Source organism: Eumetopias jubatus, unplaced genomic scaffold, assembly GCF_037043125.1.
Source record: "Eumetopias jubatus isolate StellerSeaLion01/CBP00866 unplaced genomic scaffold, mEumJub1_p1.0 scaffold_10, whole genome shotgun sequence".
NCBI lineage: Eukaryota > Metazoa > Chordata > Mammalia > Carnivora > Otariidae > Eumetopias > Eumetopias jubatus.
The window spans coordinates 101,748,397-101,766,135 of NW_028274816.1; the positions used below are offsets into that span (position 1 = coordinate 101,748,397).

General features: G+C 56.6%; 2 protein-coding genes across 6 annotated transcripts; both read right to left on the minus strand.

Annotated features, from left to right (window-relative positions):
* Positions 1-1,042: 1,042 nt before the first annotated feature.
* On the minus strand, positions 1,043-7,070 carry HSD17B1 (hydroxysteroid 17-beta dehydrogenase 1). 4 transcript variants are annotated; one of them, XM_088028267.1, is made up of 6 exons: positions 6,552-7,070; positions 6,278-6,472; positions 5,968-6,147; positions 5,752-5,845; positions 5,089-5,266; positions 1,043-2,181 (listed from the first exon to the last, which is right to left on the minus strand). In XM_088028267.1, exons 1-6 carry the CDS (start codon positions 6,646-6,648, stop codon positions 2,149-2,151), a joined length of 777 nt encoding a protein of 258 aa, XP_087884393.1. In that variant the 5' UTR covers positions 6,649-7,070; the 3' UTR covers positions 1,043-2,148. The 4 variants fall into 4 exon arrangements, with proteins under 4 accessions (XP_087884393.1, XP_087884392.1, XP_027949773.1 ...); XM_088028266.1 differs by having other exon boundaries at positions 2,112-4,382; positions 4,650-5,266; XM_028093972.2 differs by lacking the exon at positions 1,043-2,181 and adding an exon at positions 4,749-4,987 and having other exon boundaries at positions 6,278-6,445.
* A 100-nt stretch (positions 7,071-7,170) lies between these two features.
* Positions 7,171-15,475, minus strand: NAGLU (N-acetyl-alpha-glucosaminidase). Of its 2 annotated transcripts, none has more exons than XM_028093966.2 (6): positions 14,092-15,475; positions 11,597-11,744; positions 10,597-10,743; positions 10,289-10,374; positions 9,455-9,711; positions 7,171-8,563 (listed from the first exon to the last, which is right to left on the minus strand). In XM_028093966.2, coding segments are annotated over exons 1-6 (1,851 nt in total). In that variant the 5' UTR covers positions 14,094-15,475; the 3' UTR covers positions 7,171-7,352. The 2 variants fall into 2 exon arrangements, with proteins under 2 accessions (XP_027949767.1, XP_027949766.1); XM_028093965.2 differs by lacking the exon at positions 14,092-15,475 and adding an exon at positions 13,290-13,743.
* Between the last annotated feature and the right edge of the window lie 2,264 nt (positions 15,476-17,739).

Sequence of the window (17,739 nt, forward strand, 5' to 3'; positions counted from 1 at the left end):
GAGACTCGAAGGAGGGGACTAGAGGAAAACGCTCAGGCTCGGATCGGTCTCCTACTTACTGAGACCTCTGGGCTTAAGTTCCGCGAGCGCCGCCGCGGAGGCTTACCTGGCCGCGACCCGGAAACAGTAGTTCAGCGCATGCGTCTCCGAGCTACGGAACGGCAGAAAGGCCTAAGTCTCCGCTCGGTTCGGGATCTCGCGAGACTTTGTAGTGGGGCTAGTCCGGCCGAGGGGGCGGGGCCGAACTCGGGCTTGGGAGGCAGCTGAAGCCTTATTTCCAGATCCCAGCCGAGAGGGATCTGGAGCGTGGAGGGCAAGGCGGACCCGAAAGCGTATTGCGGATGTCCTTTAGACCCTGAGAGAGGAGAATGGCTTCAGCCAGGTCACCCAGGAGACAGCGGCAAAGGCAGAACTAACACCTCGCTTTCCTCTTAATACATTACAGAGGTGGGGGTCACAGGGTGGCGCTTGAATCAGGACTCAGAGTCCCCGCAGCCCTCTTGGCGCCTTCCCAGTCCGAGGATCCTCCTGTGGGAGGCCACAGGACAACTCTGTCCGAGTCCCCATTTCACAGTTGGGGAAATTGAGGCCCTCTATGTTCCAGGAACATATAAGGAAGTAATGGCAGAGGTCTTGTGGCTCTGTGGGGAGCTCTCCACACCACCCAGAACCAGTTTGAGGGAGAGAGGAGGAGAGCTCTGCATCACAGCTCAGTAGAGTTGCCAGAGGATGTTCTCCAGTTAGGAGAAAAGGGAGGAGGGGAAGACCTAGTGGCAAGGGTTTACTGTGAAGCTAATGGGGCCGGAAAGGCTGGAATTGGTAGTCTCCCTGGGGAGAGGAAGCCAGGTTGCCATCAGGAGATATTTCAAATAAAGTGTCCACAGAGATCTCAAAAGGGAGGGAAACCAATTTCCAAAGATTCCAGTAATGTGCTGTGGTTTATTTTCCCAAACTAAGCAAATGCTCATTTTCATAATTATGGGTGTTTGTTTTGTATTCCTTTTTTAAAAAAAGATTTTATTTATTTATTTGAGAGAGACAGCCAGCAAAACAGGGGGGAAGGGCAGAGGGAAAGGGAGAAGCAGGCTCCCTGCTGAGCAGGGAATCAGACTTGGGGCTCCATCCCAGAACCCTGGGATCATGACCTGAGCTGAAGGCAGACACTTAATCGACTGAGCCACCCAGGCGCCCTGTTAGATTGGATTTTTAAAGGGAGGACCCAAAATGAAGAAACAAACTGCAGACTCTCAGGAAGTACCTTGAAACATCTGAGCACAGTCCCACACAGAGTCACTGCTGGAAGAGATCATCAAGAAAATGTGACTGCCAGTTGACTCAGGCTGGACCTAGGCAATTGTAGGTTCCTCGCCCCCTCCTCTGTCAGAATATTCCCACAGTGGGAGCCTTGAGAGAGCAATGTTGAGACCATCTGGACATTATAGGTGACTGAACCTATTGAAGGCTTCTATATAAACTTTTAAGATTCTGGTGGGCAAATGCAGAGATCTTGCAGCCGCCTAGGGCAAGTCTCGTATGTCAGTTTGCTTGCTTATTAAACCCACCACCTACCAATCTGGAGTGGTCTGCTTCTTTCTTCTGTCTCTCCTTGCCCTTTGTGTACAGGGGCCAGTTTCAGATTTCACCCAGGGAACTGCCCAGGTTGTGAACCAACACTCATTTTTATTCACTAAATGTGAATTTAGTGTCTCCCATGATCAAGAATGATTCTAGGTACAAGGGATCAACCAGTGAACAAAACAAAGGGCCTCCCCTGGAGCTTAGATTCCTGTGTGTCTTGGGATGGGGTGGTGAAAGTTATAAATGTATAACAATAAAGTCAGCAAGTCAATAAATCTATAACACATCTATTGATGATAAGTGCCATGAAGAAAAATAAAACAAGGTAAGGGGACTACAGTGGAGGGAAGGGAATGCTATTTTATTTTTTTTTTAAAGATTTTATTTATTTATTGGACAGAGACAGCGAGAGCAGGAACACAAGCAGGGGGAGTGGGAGAGGGAGAAGCAGGCTTCCCGCTGAGCAGGGAGCCCGATGTGGGACTCGATCCCAGGACCCTGGGATCATGACCTGGGCCGAAGGCAGACGCTTAACGACTGAGCCACCCAGGCGCCCAAGGGAATGCTATTTTAGATAAGGTTGTCCAGGGAAACAGCAAAGACCTAAAAGAAGAGAAGAATCAGAGATTAGGGAAAGTGAACCGGACAGAGGAACAGCCAGTTCAACGGTCCTGGGGCAGAAAGCCAGCAGGGCTGAATCAGATGATGGGAAGTGGTGAGAAGTAAGGTCAGAAAGGAGGTGGGGGCCAGATCAAAGACTGTGTTGGAGGTCTTGAGGAAAAGCCTTGGATTTTACTTAGAAAGCCACAGGAGGTGTTTTAAGCACAGACATGAAATAACTGTCATTTTTAAAAGGTCATTCTGGGTGCTCTGTGGAAATTTTACTGTTGGTGGGCAGGGGTGGCATCAGGGAAACCAGTTAGGGAACTATAGCAATAATCCAGATGAGGAGATGGTGCCTGCATAGACCAGGGTGATTTCCGAATCTACTTTGAAGGTTGAAGGTACCTGCTGATGAACTAGTTGAGGGATGAGCGAGAAAGAACGCAGTTGTCAAATAGTGAAGCGAGGTAGACAGGTGAGAGCAGTGGGAGGGCTGGAATGGACTTGGCATTTGGACACATTAAGTTTATTAGGAATCAAGAAGACATGTTGAGTAGGGATTTGGAGATGTATGTCCGGAGTTTGTGGGAAACAATGGAGTTGGGGACACTGGAGACTTTGGTGGGGCTCATGGGCATATAAATGGTCTTCAAAGTCATGTAACTGCATGAGACTGTTAAGAGTATGACTCTCCCCCTTCCCAGGTCAACCTGAGCCTGGCTGGCTCAGTCGGTGGAGCATGGGACTCTTGATCTCGGGGTTGTGGGTTCAAGACCCACGCTGGGTGTAGAGATTACTTAAAAAATAAAATCTTAAAAAAAAAAAAAAGAGTATGAATGTAATTTGGAGACACTTGGCCTTTCTCATCATTGTGTCCCCACCTCCCAGGGGTGACCTTGTGAGCACACGCATACACACACATCCATACACACACACTCACACAGGGGTGCCAAAGAGCAGCTTGGGGGACAGGAGTTAGGCTCTGAGAGCAGGTCCTATGTCTCAGAGATTCATGCCACATTGGCCCTTTCCACTTCTGTGGGCTTTCTGGATCCTGAAGGGACAGCAGAACCATCAGGGCCAGCAGGGCAGGGGGATAGGCAGGGATGAGCTGGCTGAGGTCCCCTGTCCCAGGAGCAGAAGTGGCCAGCAGTCCAACGGCCCAGAGCAGACCACTACCTGGAGGTAGCAGCGGGCCAAGATGCGATGCCTCCTCCCTGCCCCCCTCAGGTTGCACACAAACCCCAGCAGTTTCCTCTCTATTCCAGCTTCCCACGTTCTCTGCAGCCAGGCCCCTGCCCACTCCAAATGGTCATTTCCCTCCCCGTCTCCTAGTCCTTTCCCGGGTTCCATCTCCTGGGCACCCTTGTCCTTCTTCTGCCTGCAACCCCGGGCCTAGTCTCCACCTATTCTCCACCCCTCCTCCAGCACCCTAGGGGATTGGCCCTTTCACTGGCTCCTGCCACTCCAGCGCCTTCCCGACTTCAGACAGGACAGCCCACTGGGCCGACCCGCCAGGCCTGGAGCCTCAGCTGAACCTCCTGGCGAGTGGCAACTTCTGGGCTGGTGGGGATTCGTCCGGCTGAGTTTTGTCTAGGGCAGGGGCACAGAGGAGGATGGAGCTGTATCCTTTTGACTCACTTAGCTTTGTTTCTTCTTTACACATCTGGCTTCCACACAGGAACACAATTACAATAGTAACACGGCTAGTAGTAGTAACAATGGTGGTGCCTGCTATTAAGACCTCCATCCCAGGGGCACCTCGGTGGCTCAGTCAGTGTCTGCCTTCGCCTGCGGTCGTGATCTTGGAGCCCTGGGATGGAGCCCCGCATCAGGCTCCCTGCTTGGTGGGGAGGCTGTTTCTCCCTCTCCCTCTGCCACTCCCCCTGCTTGTCCTCTCTCTCTGTCAAATAAATAAAATCTTAAAAAAAAAAACAACCTCCATCCAGCACTTCCAGACATTACCTCAATTAATCCTTTCATACACTCCATGACATAGGTCTTATACCCATTTTACAGATAAGAAAACAGACTGAGAGCGGCGCCTGGGTGGCTCAGTCGTTAATCATCTGCCTTCGGCTCAGGTCATGATCCCAGGGTCCTGGAATCGAGCCCCGCATCGGGCTCCCTGCTCCGCGGGAAGCCTGCTTCTCCCTCTCCCACTTCCCCTGCTTGTGTTCCTGCTCTCGCTAACTCTCTCTCTGTAAAATAAATAAATAAAATCTTAGGAAAAAAACAGACTCGAGAGGATAAGGCCCTTGCCTGAGGTCCCATGACTAGTGGGGGCCAAGTCACACCCCGACTCTCCCCCTTCCCAGGTCCACCTAAATCCTGCTGCAGACACCCCGTGGGAATCCAGGGACCACTCTCCACCCTGCCCTTCCGCGGACTAGCTCCTTCCTCTTTCTGGGCCTCGGTTTCCGCATAGGCATAACCCGGGCTAACCACGATCTTTCCAGGTCACCCACCCGCTGCATGCGCCACTTGTCGCACAGGTGCGGTGAGCCGGCAGCCTGGCGCCGTCCCCCGGAGCCGCGCGCCCCGGGGGCACAAAGGAGAGAGCGGCAGACAGCGGCGGGCCAAGACTTTATTGCCGGGCGCCGGGAGGAGCGCGGAGCCCGGGGTCGCCGCGGTCCGAGGCCGTCGCCTCCTCCGCGGGCTCTTCGGCGAATACCGCGCGGTGCATGGCGGCGACGTAGCTGCAGCCGCTGGGGTCGGCCAGGCGCAGGTGCGCCAGGGGTAGGAAGCTCTCGGTGCTGAAGTAGCGCAGCGCGGGACGCGGGGCGCGCAGCGCGGCGAGGAAAACCTGCGGCGGCGAGGGGAAGCGCGCTGGCCGGGGGCCGGCCGGGGGCTCGCCGCCACCCCCCGCGCGCCGTACTTGGTTCCGGGGCCGCGCCCGGCGCCTACCTCGGTCACCTCCTCCGGATCCTGCGCCGCCTCGCGGAAGATCCGCTCCAAATGGCGCTGGTAGCAGGAGAAGAGGACCCGGGTCTCAGCGTCCGCGCCGTCCAGCGCCCCGCCCGGGACGCCCTCCTGCTTCTCCAGAAAGGCGGTGCGCACCGGGCCGCACTCGATGAGGCTCACGCTGCGGGCCCAGAGGGGCGAGTGGGCGGGGGCGCAGCCAGCGGGCCGGACCCCAGACCCGCCGCCCGGCAGGGCAAGGCGGGCAGGGCAGGCAGGGCAGGAGGGACGGGGGTCTGTGGGCCGGCGGCGGGCGCCGAGTGACCAGAGCCTTTGAAAAGCGGCTTACTGCCGGAAAAGCACCCCTGCCTCCCCGCTCCCTCCGCCCCACAGCCATTCGGGGGTGTGAGGATTTGCATCAGAATTCCAACCTGGCAGGCTCCCTTACTGTGTGACCTTGGGCCAGTCACCTAACCTCTTCGGGCCGAGCTTCCCAGCTGGATGGCAGCAGAGGTGCGGTAACGAGTGGCAAGTGCCTTGACACACAGTAAATGTGAGCCGCAGTGGGGAGGGGCCAGGGAGAACGCCTGAGAGAGGCTCCAACAGGACACGGTGCTGGAGTTCCCAAAGTCAGGGGTCAGGGGTCCCGGGGGCGGAGCGGTGACTCACTGGACCCCGAAGGGCGGCAGCAGAACCGCCAGACTCTCGCAAAGACCTTCGATCGCGAACTTGCTGGCGCAGTAAACGGCGTTGAACGGCAGCCCTTCGAGGGGAGAAGAGGCTTTGGAGGCGCGTCTGGGAGGGTCTCCACCGGGAGCCCACTGCAGCCCGTGGCACTGCCACCAGGCTCCGCCCCTCCCTCTGGCCCCGCCCCATTCCACGCACCCATCAAACCGCCCATGCTGCCGGTCACCAGTATACGTCCTGAGCGGCGGCGCTTCATGTCGGGCAGGAAGGCCTGCAGTGTCCGCACCGTCCCGGTCACGTTCACGTCCAGCACTGACCCCACGGCGCCAGCCGTATGCACCTCCAGCGGCCCAAGCAGGCCCCGCCCTGCATTGCACACTGTGGGGAGAGAAGTCAGGCCCTGCCTGCCTCTCTGTCCTCGGACCCAGTAGGTCCCTGGGCCTTGGGACATTTTGGTTTGGACACAGCGTCGGAAAGGCTCCTGCACACGTGTTGCGGGGAGGCTCACCCAACACATCCACGCGGCCCTCGGTCACGCGTGCCCGGGCAGCGGCCACAGAGTCTGCGTCCCTCACGTCCAGCTGCAATGTCTCCAGGGAGCCAGGAGGGCACCCTCGGGCCCGGGCCGCCTCCCACAGAGGGCCCTGCGCCCTCAGGTCCCGCAGCGTGGCATACACTGGAGGTTCCGGAAGAAGACGAGGATCTGAATTCCCTGCTTACCCCTACCTGCGTCCCCTTGGACCTGGGCTGCTCCCTTCTCTCCACCCCAGCCCCTCATATACCTTTGAAGCTCCGCGAGGGGTCGGATGCCAGGCGCAGGGCCAGGTGCAGGCCAATGCCCGAGGAGCAGCCAGTGATGAGCACCACAGTGCGGTCCATGGGGAGACGAGTGTGGGGAGTGCAAGGCTCAGGTCTCTGAGCTAGATTACCATCTGCTCTGCTCCGCCCCTGCCCCCGCCTGCGGGGTCCCCACCCCTTGTTGTGTCTCCAGCCTAATCTCAAGGCTGAGCCCTCCTTCGGGTCTGGGGCCTACTTTCCCCATCCTGCTGCTGGTCAAGGCAGAGATGCTTGGAATACCCCTTCTTCAGTGGCTGGTCAGAAGCAGGGCAAAGCTTTGCAACTAGGAGATGTGGGCTCTCATGTGGGCACTAAGTGCCCTGGGCACATCTTCCCCTGGGTGTGCCTCTGTCCCACTGGGACAATTAAAGTTTCCAAAGTTTCCTGCTGAGAGTGTGAAAGTAAACGTTTTGGCAGGGCATTCCCAGTTCCAAGGTCGGGTGTTAGTATCAGAAATGGGGAGGCCAAAGCAAGGGGGCAGGGAGAAAGAGCCTCATCCCAGGGTGCATCCTATAGCCCCGAGTCCTCCCAGGCATCATGGTAGTGACAGTCTGACAGATAGGCCCAGGTGATTCACCAGTTTATTAAGTTGTATTAAAATAGTACTTTGATCCCAAATTTGGGGTGGTGGAGGAGGGCAGCTCACCTCCCTCCCAGTTTCCCATGCCTGATCCTCTGGCAGGTCTTGAGTTCCTTTGCCCAGGCCTGGAATTTGGGAAGCACACCACCCAGGGGTGGTTCATCTGTCACAAGGAGCCAGCCACCAACCGGGGGTAATATCTGAGGAAGAGCTTCTTGGCCAGGTCCACAGTGTCACCTTGGGGCTGGCTGGGATACCTCCGTGTGCTGAAGACAAAGGTCTGCTCCAGCCAGAAGGCCTTCTCGTCAAACTGGTGCTGTTGGAAGGGAATGCCTTGGACCAGGCTCTCGACCAGCATGTCCACGAAGAGCTCCCAGCGCGGGGTGTAGTAGTCAGCCACCAGCCCTGCCAGCTGCTTGTTGGCATAGTCCAGGATATTGCCCTCGGGCCCCCACAGCGTCAGCTGGTAGCGGCTGTTCCGCTCATAGAAACGGGCCTCGGCCTCGCTGACGGCGGCCGCCCGGGCCTGCTCCAGCCAGCCACCCAGCAGGAAGCGGTGGTCACTCGCCAGCACTGTGTCCAGCGCAGGCAGAAGCTCGTAGACCAGGGTGCCTGCCGCCCTGAGCAGGGGAACCAGCTCCTTGTTGAGGTAGGCGGTCCTGGCCTCCCCATAGTGGAGGCTGACCAGCTCCTGGGCCGCCTGGCGAGTGACGTCCAGCAGGTCGTAGCGGAAGGCAGGGCTCGTGGCCAGGGCGGGAGTGGCTGTCAGCAGCAAGCGCCAGGCCTCAAACACATCCGAGCGGTTGTACCAGACAGTGGTAACCATCCGCAGGGACGGCCTCCTGACCAGAGGGCTGCGATTGTGCCCAATGCAGGCCTCCCCAGAGCAATTGTAGACACTCCTGAGAAGCAGCCTCCATGCGGCCTCTGTACCCTTGTGGGCGACTCCATACCGACGGGCCGCAAAGCCGGTCACCCAGGCCTCCAAATCAGCCACCGGGTCCTTCCGCCAGCCCAGCTCGGCCATGAGGGCATAGACCACTTCGTTCTGGCCAATGCCCTCAGGGGCCATGCCCGTGCCTGCCATAGTGGAATTGGGGAAGAGGCGGGCCGCTGCAGGGCCCCGGTTCACGGCCTCCAGGGCCCCGAACAGACCGTGGTTGCCCCCAAAGTTATGCAGCATGCACCAGATAAAGGGCTGGCCGTGGAAGGAGGCTGTTCGGACGTACATGGGCTGGCTCTCAGCAAACAGGTCCAGAACCAAGAGGCGGCCACGGGGCACTGCCCCCAGCACGGCTCTCACCTGGGCCGGCCCCCAGAACTGGGGCTGGTGCTGGAAGAGCCAGCCTTGGAGCAGCCACACAGCGTCAGGGTCCACTGTGGTTGGGGCAGGGGAAGGGAGACAGAGAAGCATACTGATGAGAGGAAAGAGGGCAGGGGAACGTTCACCCCATTCTACAGATGAGGAAACGGGGGTCCAGAGAAGTTAAATGACTCTATCACAGACCGCTCCTTCCTCTGTAACCCCCAACCCACAGGGCATTGCATCACACACTCCCTTCCCATCGCCTCCTCCTCCCGGCTGGGAGCTCTAGAGCAGCGTGGGCAAGCTTTATGAAGCATCAAAGTTACCGAGAAGTTTGCTTAAAACAGATCCCTGGGCCCAAGCCCACGTCATTCTGATTCAGGAGAAATGTGCAGACCTGATAGGCTCTGGGATGAGGCTGAGGCCCTGGGTCCTGGACCCAAGTGGGTTCCCTTCCTGGCTGACCCAGAGGCCTCCCCACCCAGCCACTGCTGACCTGACCCCTCTCTGGCCCTCCCCTGTAAGTGGCAGGAAGGAGCACTGGGTTCCTTGAGCACCAGGAAGGGCACCCACCAGCTTTGAATACATCCCCTAACCTCTGGCCCGCATTACCTCCCTCGGCTCAGAGGCAGAGGCCAAATGAAATACTTGCAACAGCTAGCATTTAATGGCACTTTCCTCTGGGCCAGGCATCATTCTGCTTATGAGGTAGCCCCATTTTACAGATGAAGCAACTGAGGCACTGGGTGGGAGGTAACTTGTTGCAAGTCACACAGGCCAGGGTCTGAGCAGGCTGTCTGGCTCCAGAGGTCACCTCCCAACCACAGTGTGTGGTTATGTGTGTGTACAAGGGCTTGGTCAACTGTCAGGTGCTGTCTCTTCCCACCCCACTGACCTCTGCCGCATCCATGTCCCTGAGGGTGAGGGGAGGCTCCCCTTCCCAGCTCCCCCTGGCACCAAACCTGTGATCATGGCCTGGTAGACAGAGGCTGTGGCTGCCGCAAGGTAGGAGGGCTCTGAGGACGGGGGTTGCATCTCGTTGAAAGTGTCGGCCCCATAGATGTGATCTGTGCCAAACTCTTTGGTCAGCTCCCGCAGGAAGAGGCTCCCAATGATAGGGAATAGAGGGTCTTCCGGAGCCAGGAGGAAGGAGCAGGAGTAGGAGCAGTTGAAGTGTCCCCAGCTGCCCAGCTGGGTGACGTTGACCTGAGGGAACACCCTAGTGGAGGAGGGGGTGGCAATCCAAACATTTACTGGAGGCTGACACAGTATTCACCACCAGCCTCACTGGCTTATCTGCAGTTTCCGGAACTCATCCCGGTCTCTCGTGCCTCTGTGCCTTTGCACAGACTGTGCCCCCTGTGGCTGGAGTCCTTTTCTCCTCCCTCTCTGCTCATGTAGCTGGTTACTCCTCAACATCCTTTGAGTTTCACCTTATCTGTAAAGCTTCTGCTCTCTCCCCCTCCCACCAGCTGAAACAAGCAACACTCATTTTTCAAGATGTGGCCCAGTGCCGCCTCTGCTCTGAGCCCTGGCAAGCCCTGTGACAGTGGTGCGAAGCAGGTGCTCACGGGCACGAAGGAGGTGCTAACCAAGGCTGGGGGCCCCAGCAAGGCTACCCGAAGGAGGGGAGGTCTCAGCTGGGCCTTGAAGAATTTTCCCAGCCACAGGAGAGGAAGGTCAGCTAACAAGCCCAGGCCTCCATCCAGAACTTCAGTTTTTCTTTAAATCACATCTTGCAGGGAAAAATAAATTCTCTCTCTGAGCCAAGTTGGAGGGAAGGAGGGGAACGTTACCTGGTGAGAGCCTTGGGGATGTGCCCTGCAAAGGCAGGCAACGCCGGGATCATGCCGAAGGAGCGCATGCGGTCCAGGATCCGATGCTGGGGGGGGGGGGGGCGGAGTGGAGGGGGAGGTGGTGGGTGTGGCCTAAGCTGGGAGGCCCTCACTCCACCCCCTCCCCGGGGCACACAGAGTCCCCAAGGCCTAGTTAAGAGCCCCAAGGCCTAGTTAAGAGCCCCGAGGCTCGCCAAATACCACCCTCCTTGGCCATCGACTATATAGCACTGTCCAATTCTGCCCCCTTTCCTTCCCCGTCCTTTTACCTGTAGGTAAAGCTGTTTGAGGTGCCAGGAGCGGGGCAGGGGGCCACCCCAGGTGTGCAGGTTGCCCATGCGCCCCCAGGCCAGGAAGGCGGGGCCTGTGAAGTACTCATCGATCTCTGACTGGGTCAGGCCCAAGGCCAGGTACACCTGAGGAGGAGGGTGATCCCCACACATAAATACATATAAATACATCCATCTCCGTTCATTAATTCATTCGCTCAACACTCATTCATCTCTTCTCTGTGCTGAGCCCTAGGGTTACTAAGACAAAACGTGACCCTTGCCAGGAGCTCACAGTCCAGGAGAAACAGGCCTGTGAACAAGTGAGTTTACTAATCAGTCAGCTCTGCCGCAAGGGTGAGGTGAGGCACAAAGGGGCTCTCCCCTAAACGGGAAAGGAGCCTTAGAAGGCCTCACAGAACAAGGTCGCCTAGAATGAGGGGTGAGGCCAGCTCTGCAGGGAGACTAAAGAGCAACCCCCCACCCAGCCCCCAGCCGCAAGAACCCTCAGGGCCCAGGCATGGAAGGGCCCAGGCAGGGCAAAGCCTGAAACTGAGGGGAGCTCCTGAGTGTTGACAGCAGCAGGTCTCCACCAGATCTGCATCTCAGAAAGGACACTGGTGGAACTTAGGAGCCAGGAGTCCCGTTCAAAGGCTCTTGGGTGTGTGTGTGGAGGGGGAGTCCTCCAAGGAGAGGGGGCAAAAGCCTGCACTGGGGCCATGAATAAGGATGAAAAGGATGAAACAGAACCCATGGAAGCAGCAGCCTGACCAGCTGTGGGGGTGGGAGAGAGGGGAGCCCGACTCCTTAGCATTTCTAGTGGGGTGCTGGGGTCCAGCCCCCAGGAAGTGCTCCTCTGTGTTCGGCTCAGCAATGGAAGCCTGTTTCCAGAGAGCTGGGGCCATCATGCACACCACAAACACTTCTAAGTCTTTATTCTGTGTGTCAGACCCTGAGCTGTGGGGAGACAGGAACATGGGGCGGGGGGAGGGGGACGCACCCGCTGCCAGATGGCCTCCTGGCCATTCCAGGCCAGTGCCAGGTTGATGCCATTCAGTGCCATCCAGTCCAGCTCCCACTCCCAGCGGGCCCAGTCCCACCACACGAAGGAGTAGCTGTGCGTGCACACATTCTGGTAATAGCGGTACCTGCGGGCGGGGGCGTGAGCTGCAGCATGTCCCTGGGGGCAGAGGGGACGTCCCCCAACCTCTGAGGGTCCCTTGCCCCGGAATAATACCCCGTCCCCAGATCTAGCCCAGAGGGGAGGGGTTGTGGCCCCTTTACTGCTTCACTCCAGGACCCATCCCAGGTGGCGCTGAGACTCAGTACTGAGGCAGGAGGGAAGGGAGGCTCGGGAGACAGGTGGCCAAAGTAAAGCCATTCTGGTTTTAGACTGACCCTTAAACTAAAAGTCAGCAGGTCATAAAAAGAGTCACAAGATCCCACTCATGGAAAACTACAAGACCCCACTCCCTCCAGAAGTAAAGGCCACAAGGGTTGGACATTCTTAAAATTGCTCCCGATGGGTAATTCCACAACCCTAAAACAATGGAAAAATTAACCACCCAAAGTAAAGGTTAAACCCAAAGTTAGGGGCGCCTGCCTGGCTCAGTCAGTTAAAGCGGCTGCCTTCGGCTCAGGTCATAATCTCAGGGTCCTGGGATCGAGTCCTGCATTGCGCTCCCTGCTCAACGGGGAGTCTGCTTCTCCCTCTGCCGCTCCCCCTGCTCATTCACTCTCTTAATAAATAAATAAATAAATAAATAAATAAATAAATAAATCCTTTAAAACACCCAAAGTTAAAAAGTAATAAGCCTCTCCCTATACGGATAGCTACTCTGAAAAACTTATAAAAAAAACCCTTCGTTAGAGGCAAAGGTGTGTCCTCTTCCTCATCTGGGAGGAGAGATGGCTACTTTGTGAAGTAGCACCTTTCTTACTTCTAGACTTAATGATTCTTTGTCCCTAGACTTAATAAATCTTTCTCCCTTCTCTAAGCAGCTTGCTCTTGAATCTTTCTCCCTAAAAGCCAAGAACTCGCTTATGAGGGGGCTGAGGCCCTCCCATTCGGGGCGTCCGCCTGTCCACATCAGTATGGGAGCTTCTGAGGTGCCCCCCGGCTGTGGCCGGCAGGTATTTGGGAGAGCGCACTGCATTTCCAGTCAACTCTTCGAGAGCCCCCTTCTGCACAGTGTTTAAGTGCTCTATGGCAACATCGGTCCCTGTCCTGGAAAGGGGGGGGTCCATCTCCCCACAGCCAATGTGGAGACAGGTGTGTGAACACACCACCTCCCCGAGGTGGGACACGCGCCAGAACCGAGGCTGTGGGGGTGGCTGTCATTCCTTGGTGGGCATCTTCCAAGAGAAGGTGGAAAGGAATAGCATTTTCTGTTCCCTAATTATGCACCACAAAGTCTTCGCCCGTCACGGTGCAAATCCTCACGACCAACACTGCGCGACAGATGTCATTATTTCCATTTTTCAGTGACCCAGCTGAGGCTCTGAGAGGCTAGGTGACTTATTCAAGGACACCCGGCTTTTAGAGGCAGAGCGACCCTAAAGCCAGCGCCCCATCAGTCTCGGCGCAGTAGCCGGGGCGGGGCCGGGACTCTGCGAGGCGGGCGCCCGGGGGCGGGAGGTGGCAGGCAGGTGCAGGCGGCCGCGAGGGGCGTGGGACTCGGCGCGCCCCGTACCTGTTGGGCGTGGTCTCGGTCAGCTCCTCCTGCACCGCGGGCAGCGGCTCCGGCAGGCGCAGCTGAGAGCCTGACCAGGCCACGTGGCAGCCGCAGAAGTCGCGCAGGTAGCGGTGCAGTCCCGCGGCGGCGGCCACGCCGGTGGAGCCGAGCACTCGCACCCGCGCCCCGGCGCCGCCACCGCTCAAGCGATAGGTGTCCAGGCCGGACTCGGCCGCCAGGGCGCGCTCCACAGACACGGAGAAGGCGGCCGCCGGCCCGGGCCCCAGCAGCCGGGCCAGCAGCGCCCGCACGGCCGCCGCCTCCCGGGCCTCGTCCCCGGCCGAGCTGCCCGCGGCGGCCAGGAGCAGGAAGCCCAGGACCGCCGCCACAGCTGCTGCCTCCATGGTCCTGCGGTATCGGGCGGGCCCGGGCCCCGCGAAGCCTCAATTGTGCCTTGACTAGGGGGCGGGGCGGCCCGCGTCCAATCAGCTTCGGGCCTCAGACCACGTGGCACAGAAGGCGGTGCGCCAGCCGGCTCCCGGAAGACCGCGCTTCCGGGTCCCAGACCCTAGCCCCGAGGGTGTCTCTTGACCGCACGTGGTGTGGGAGCGCGTGACCCGTGTCATCAAAAGCCCAGGCTGTGACCCGCTGCCCTTCACAAGCGCCTTTAGGTACCGTTGTACCTGAAGAGCTTTCACATGTAATTTCACATGTAACCTCCATCCAGACAACTGTCCAACAGATATTTTTATTTGGAGTTTTATTTTGTACCAGGCACTGCCACCCTCCTCTAGAGAAAACCTAGAAACCAAATACTTACATAAGTTGAAAGGAATCCGGACGCCAGGGTGGCTCAGTCGTTTAAGTCTCTGACTCTTGATTTTGGCTCAGGTCATGATCTCAGGGTTGTGAGATCCCGCCCCACATGGGGTTCAGCAGGGAGTCTGCTTGAGCTTCTCTCTCTCCTTCTCCCTCTGCCCCCTCCCCGCTCATGTGCTCTAAATAAATGAACTTACTCCTAAAAAAAAAACTGAAAGGAATACAGTCAAAGTCCACCCCCAGCCCCAGCAAAGCTTAGACAAAACTCACAGGTGTCTGCACTTGGCCCTAACTTGGTTTTTCTAGGTTATGGTGCCCTCCATTCTAGGAAAGTAGACCCCAGCTACAAAACATATTCTTCTCTAGTTTGACCACAACCCATATCCCGGATGAGCCCGGGACAGAGCTCAAAGAACCTGTCACCTCCTGTTTTACCTGGCCAAGAGTTGACACTGCCCCCCCATCCCACCACCACATGGACACAGCTGTGACCCTCTCACATCCTTCAAAACCCCTTAAAACAAAATAACAAAACAAAACAAAAACCTTAAAAGACCCAGCCTGACAGAAACTCTGGTGACTTCTCTGAGAATGTCTGGCCCCTCTCCTCCCTTGGACAATAAACTCTGTCCTGTTTGTTGCAATTCTTTGCCCAGGACACTGGCCACCCTAACATAGATAAAGTTGTAATGCTGTGAAGAAATACAAAGTTAGGGCGCCTGGGTGGCTCAGTTGGTTAAGCGACTGCCTTTGGCTCAGGTCATGATCCCGGAGTCCCGGGATCGAGTCCCACATCGGGCTCCCTGCTCGGCAGGGAGTCTGCTCCTCCCTCTGACCCTCTTCCCTCTCGTGCTCTCTATCTCTCATTCTCTCTCTCTCAAATAAATAAATAAAATCTTTAAAAAAATAAAAAAAAATAGAAATACAAAGTTACCCAGCCTGAGGCTTCCAAAAGGAAGCAACATTTAATATGAATTAAATTGGGATTGAGTGGGCGCCTGGGTGGCTCAGTTGGTTAAGTGACTGCCTTCGGCTCAGGTCATGATCCCGGAGTCCCGGGATGGAGTCCCACATCAGGCTCCCTGCTCAGCAAAGGAGCCTGCTTCTCCCTCTGACCCTCCCCCCTCTCATGTACTCTCTCTCTCTCTCATTCTCTCTCTCTCAAATAAATAAATAAATCTTTAAAAAAAAATAAATTGGGATTGACTAGGAAAGAGGGAGGACAGAGCATTCCCGGCAGAGAAAATGTATATATGAAGACTGTGGAAGGGTAAAGAAAGAGCTGGGCAGATTTGAGGAACTAAAAGTTCAGGAAGTTGGAGAGATGGGTCATGTGAGCGTGGACTGGCCATGGTGGGACAGGGTGGGGGTGGGGGGGCAGGTAAGAATCCATTTGATGCTTAAAGGGTAGCTGAAGCCAGACAGGCGGAGCCCATATCTTCATTGTACATATTGGGAAACTGAGGGCCAGAGAAAGGAAGTGACTCGGACAAGATCAGTAACCAGCAGGAGAACATGTCTAGGACTAGAACCCGGACCTCCTAACTCCCAGACCAGCGTTCTTGCCACTGTTCCCAAATGATGCAACTTTTCAAGCTGTCTGCCTGGGCAGGGTGGGGTCAGGCGGAGCTATGTGGTGGCATGAAGTGGTGGGCCCTTTGGGAGGAACACACTTTCTAAGAGGATTCTGGGTCCTTTTGGAGGCATATGTAGCTTTTTCCAGGTTGTCAGGCCTGAGTGAAACTGCTTAGAGAAAGGAGAGGGGTCAGAGGAAGAGTTGCCAGTGCAGAGAATCCAGAGCCTGAACCAAAAGAGAACACAGGAGTCCACCGAGCTTGCCTTGCTCCTCTGCCCCCTGCCCGGCCACAGGCACAAACTGCAGTCCCCCTGCCTTGTTCCCAGCTCAGTGAGCAGCTCCTGCGGGAGGTGCAGGCCTGCTGCCAGTCAGTTCCTGGTATCAGAAGGTTCTCACCCTTCCCCAGGGAGCAGCTCCAAGACTAGCCCAGAGAGATGTGCCCTCCTGGGTCCATAGCCTATAGCCCCTGGGCCTCTCTCCACTCCCCTCCAATTTCTCCTCCAAACACTCTCTGCTCTGGGTAAGGCTTGTCAGACTTTCCTCCCGGGACCATTTTACCAGCATTTCTGGATCTTAAGGCACACAAGGGTTGGGGGAGTTGGGCTGCAGGTTGTCGGGTCAGGGTGCCTCTCTATGGGATCTGGATTCATCTAGAGTGGTGGCGGTTGCTGGCTGCAGCAAAATATTAGGGACACCTTCCAGGGGTTTGGTAGCACATTCAAGGCGCGAGCTCATGGATGCTGCTCATGGATGCTGGGCAGGAGCTTCACGGATTACTCCAGACAAGTCACACTGTCTCTGCTCATCTTGCCAACCAGGCTAGGAACTCTTTGAGGGCAGGAGGGGGCTGGCTGAAGAAATTAAGGTATATCAACTGGATGAAATATCATTTGCTAAAAAAAAAAAAGATGAGGACAATGTGTTGTCTTAATGTTCTGCAAACTATGTATTTATATTTAAAGGTCAAACTAGTGGGTATAGCAAACTCTCATTTGTGTTTTTAAACCCCAAAAAAGGCCATGTAAACAGTGGCTGCCTTGGGTGGGGCACTGGGACTCTCAGGGTGGGAGGAGGGCTTTTATCATAGGGCCTTTTGTACTGTCTGATCATTTTACCATGACACACTTTATTTTTCAATTAACGTGTGTGGAACAAGGGAGCTGGGCTCTCCATTCTCCATCTGTCTTCTGTTTCTGGCCAGCCTGACCTTCTGCCTATGCACCCCAGAATACCTCCAGGGTCACTTACTCCCTTCTGCCTGTCACAGCCTGTAGGATCCCACCCACCTTGCATGGGAGGAGGAATGTGTGGCTCCTTCCTTGTCTCGCCACCAGGGGACAGCCCACACCCAGACATGCCTTGGGTCAGCTGGGGAGCCCGGAGAGCAGGCAGGTCATTGAGAATCTGGGATCTGAGGGGAGCTCCAATGGCCCTTCCACCCAGGGCTCCTAAGGGCAGAAAGAGGTGCAGTCCTACCCAGGCCCCCAGTGAAGGACAGGTTGGAGAGTGGGGTCCTGCAAATGCTGATGGACTTGTCTCCTCTCTCTATAACACCAAGCCACCCTCTCCCCCACTTGTTCCAGTATCTCAAAGTGGGGCACTCCCTGGATGGGAGCACAGACTCACTCTGCAGAGGTCTGGGGTGCAGGAATTCCGTAAGAAGGGGATCAGGATACCTGGCATGTCCCTTAAACACAGGAGCCATGGATCTATCCTGCCCCCCGCCCGTACCCCAGGGCTCCTGGGATTCCCACCCCGCACCTGCCCCCCTCCATGGCTCAGTTCCTGTTCAGTCCATCTTTAGCTGCTGAGCTGGAGGTGGCCTAAGGCCACTAGATCCCCCAAGTTCTGCTTAGCCAATGACCTGCCAGTCCGGGTCTTTTCTGCTGGGCAAGGGAGGAATTTCTCCCTGTGGAAGCCCCAGGTCTCCCGTGCCCTGCCCCATTTTATTGATATAGATCATAAAAGTTTACTGATTTAAATATTCAATTCGGGGGTGCCTGGGTGGCTCAGTTGGTTAAGCGTCTGCCTTCGGCTCAGGTCACGATCCCAGGGTCCTGGGATCGAGCCCCA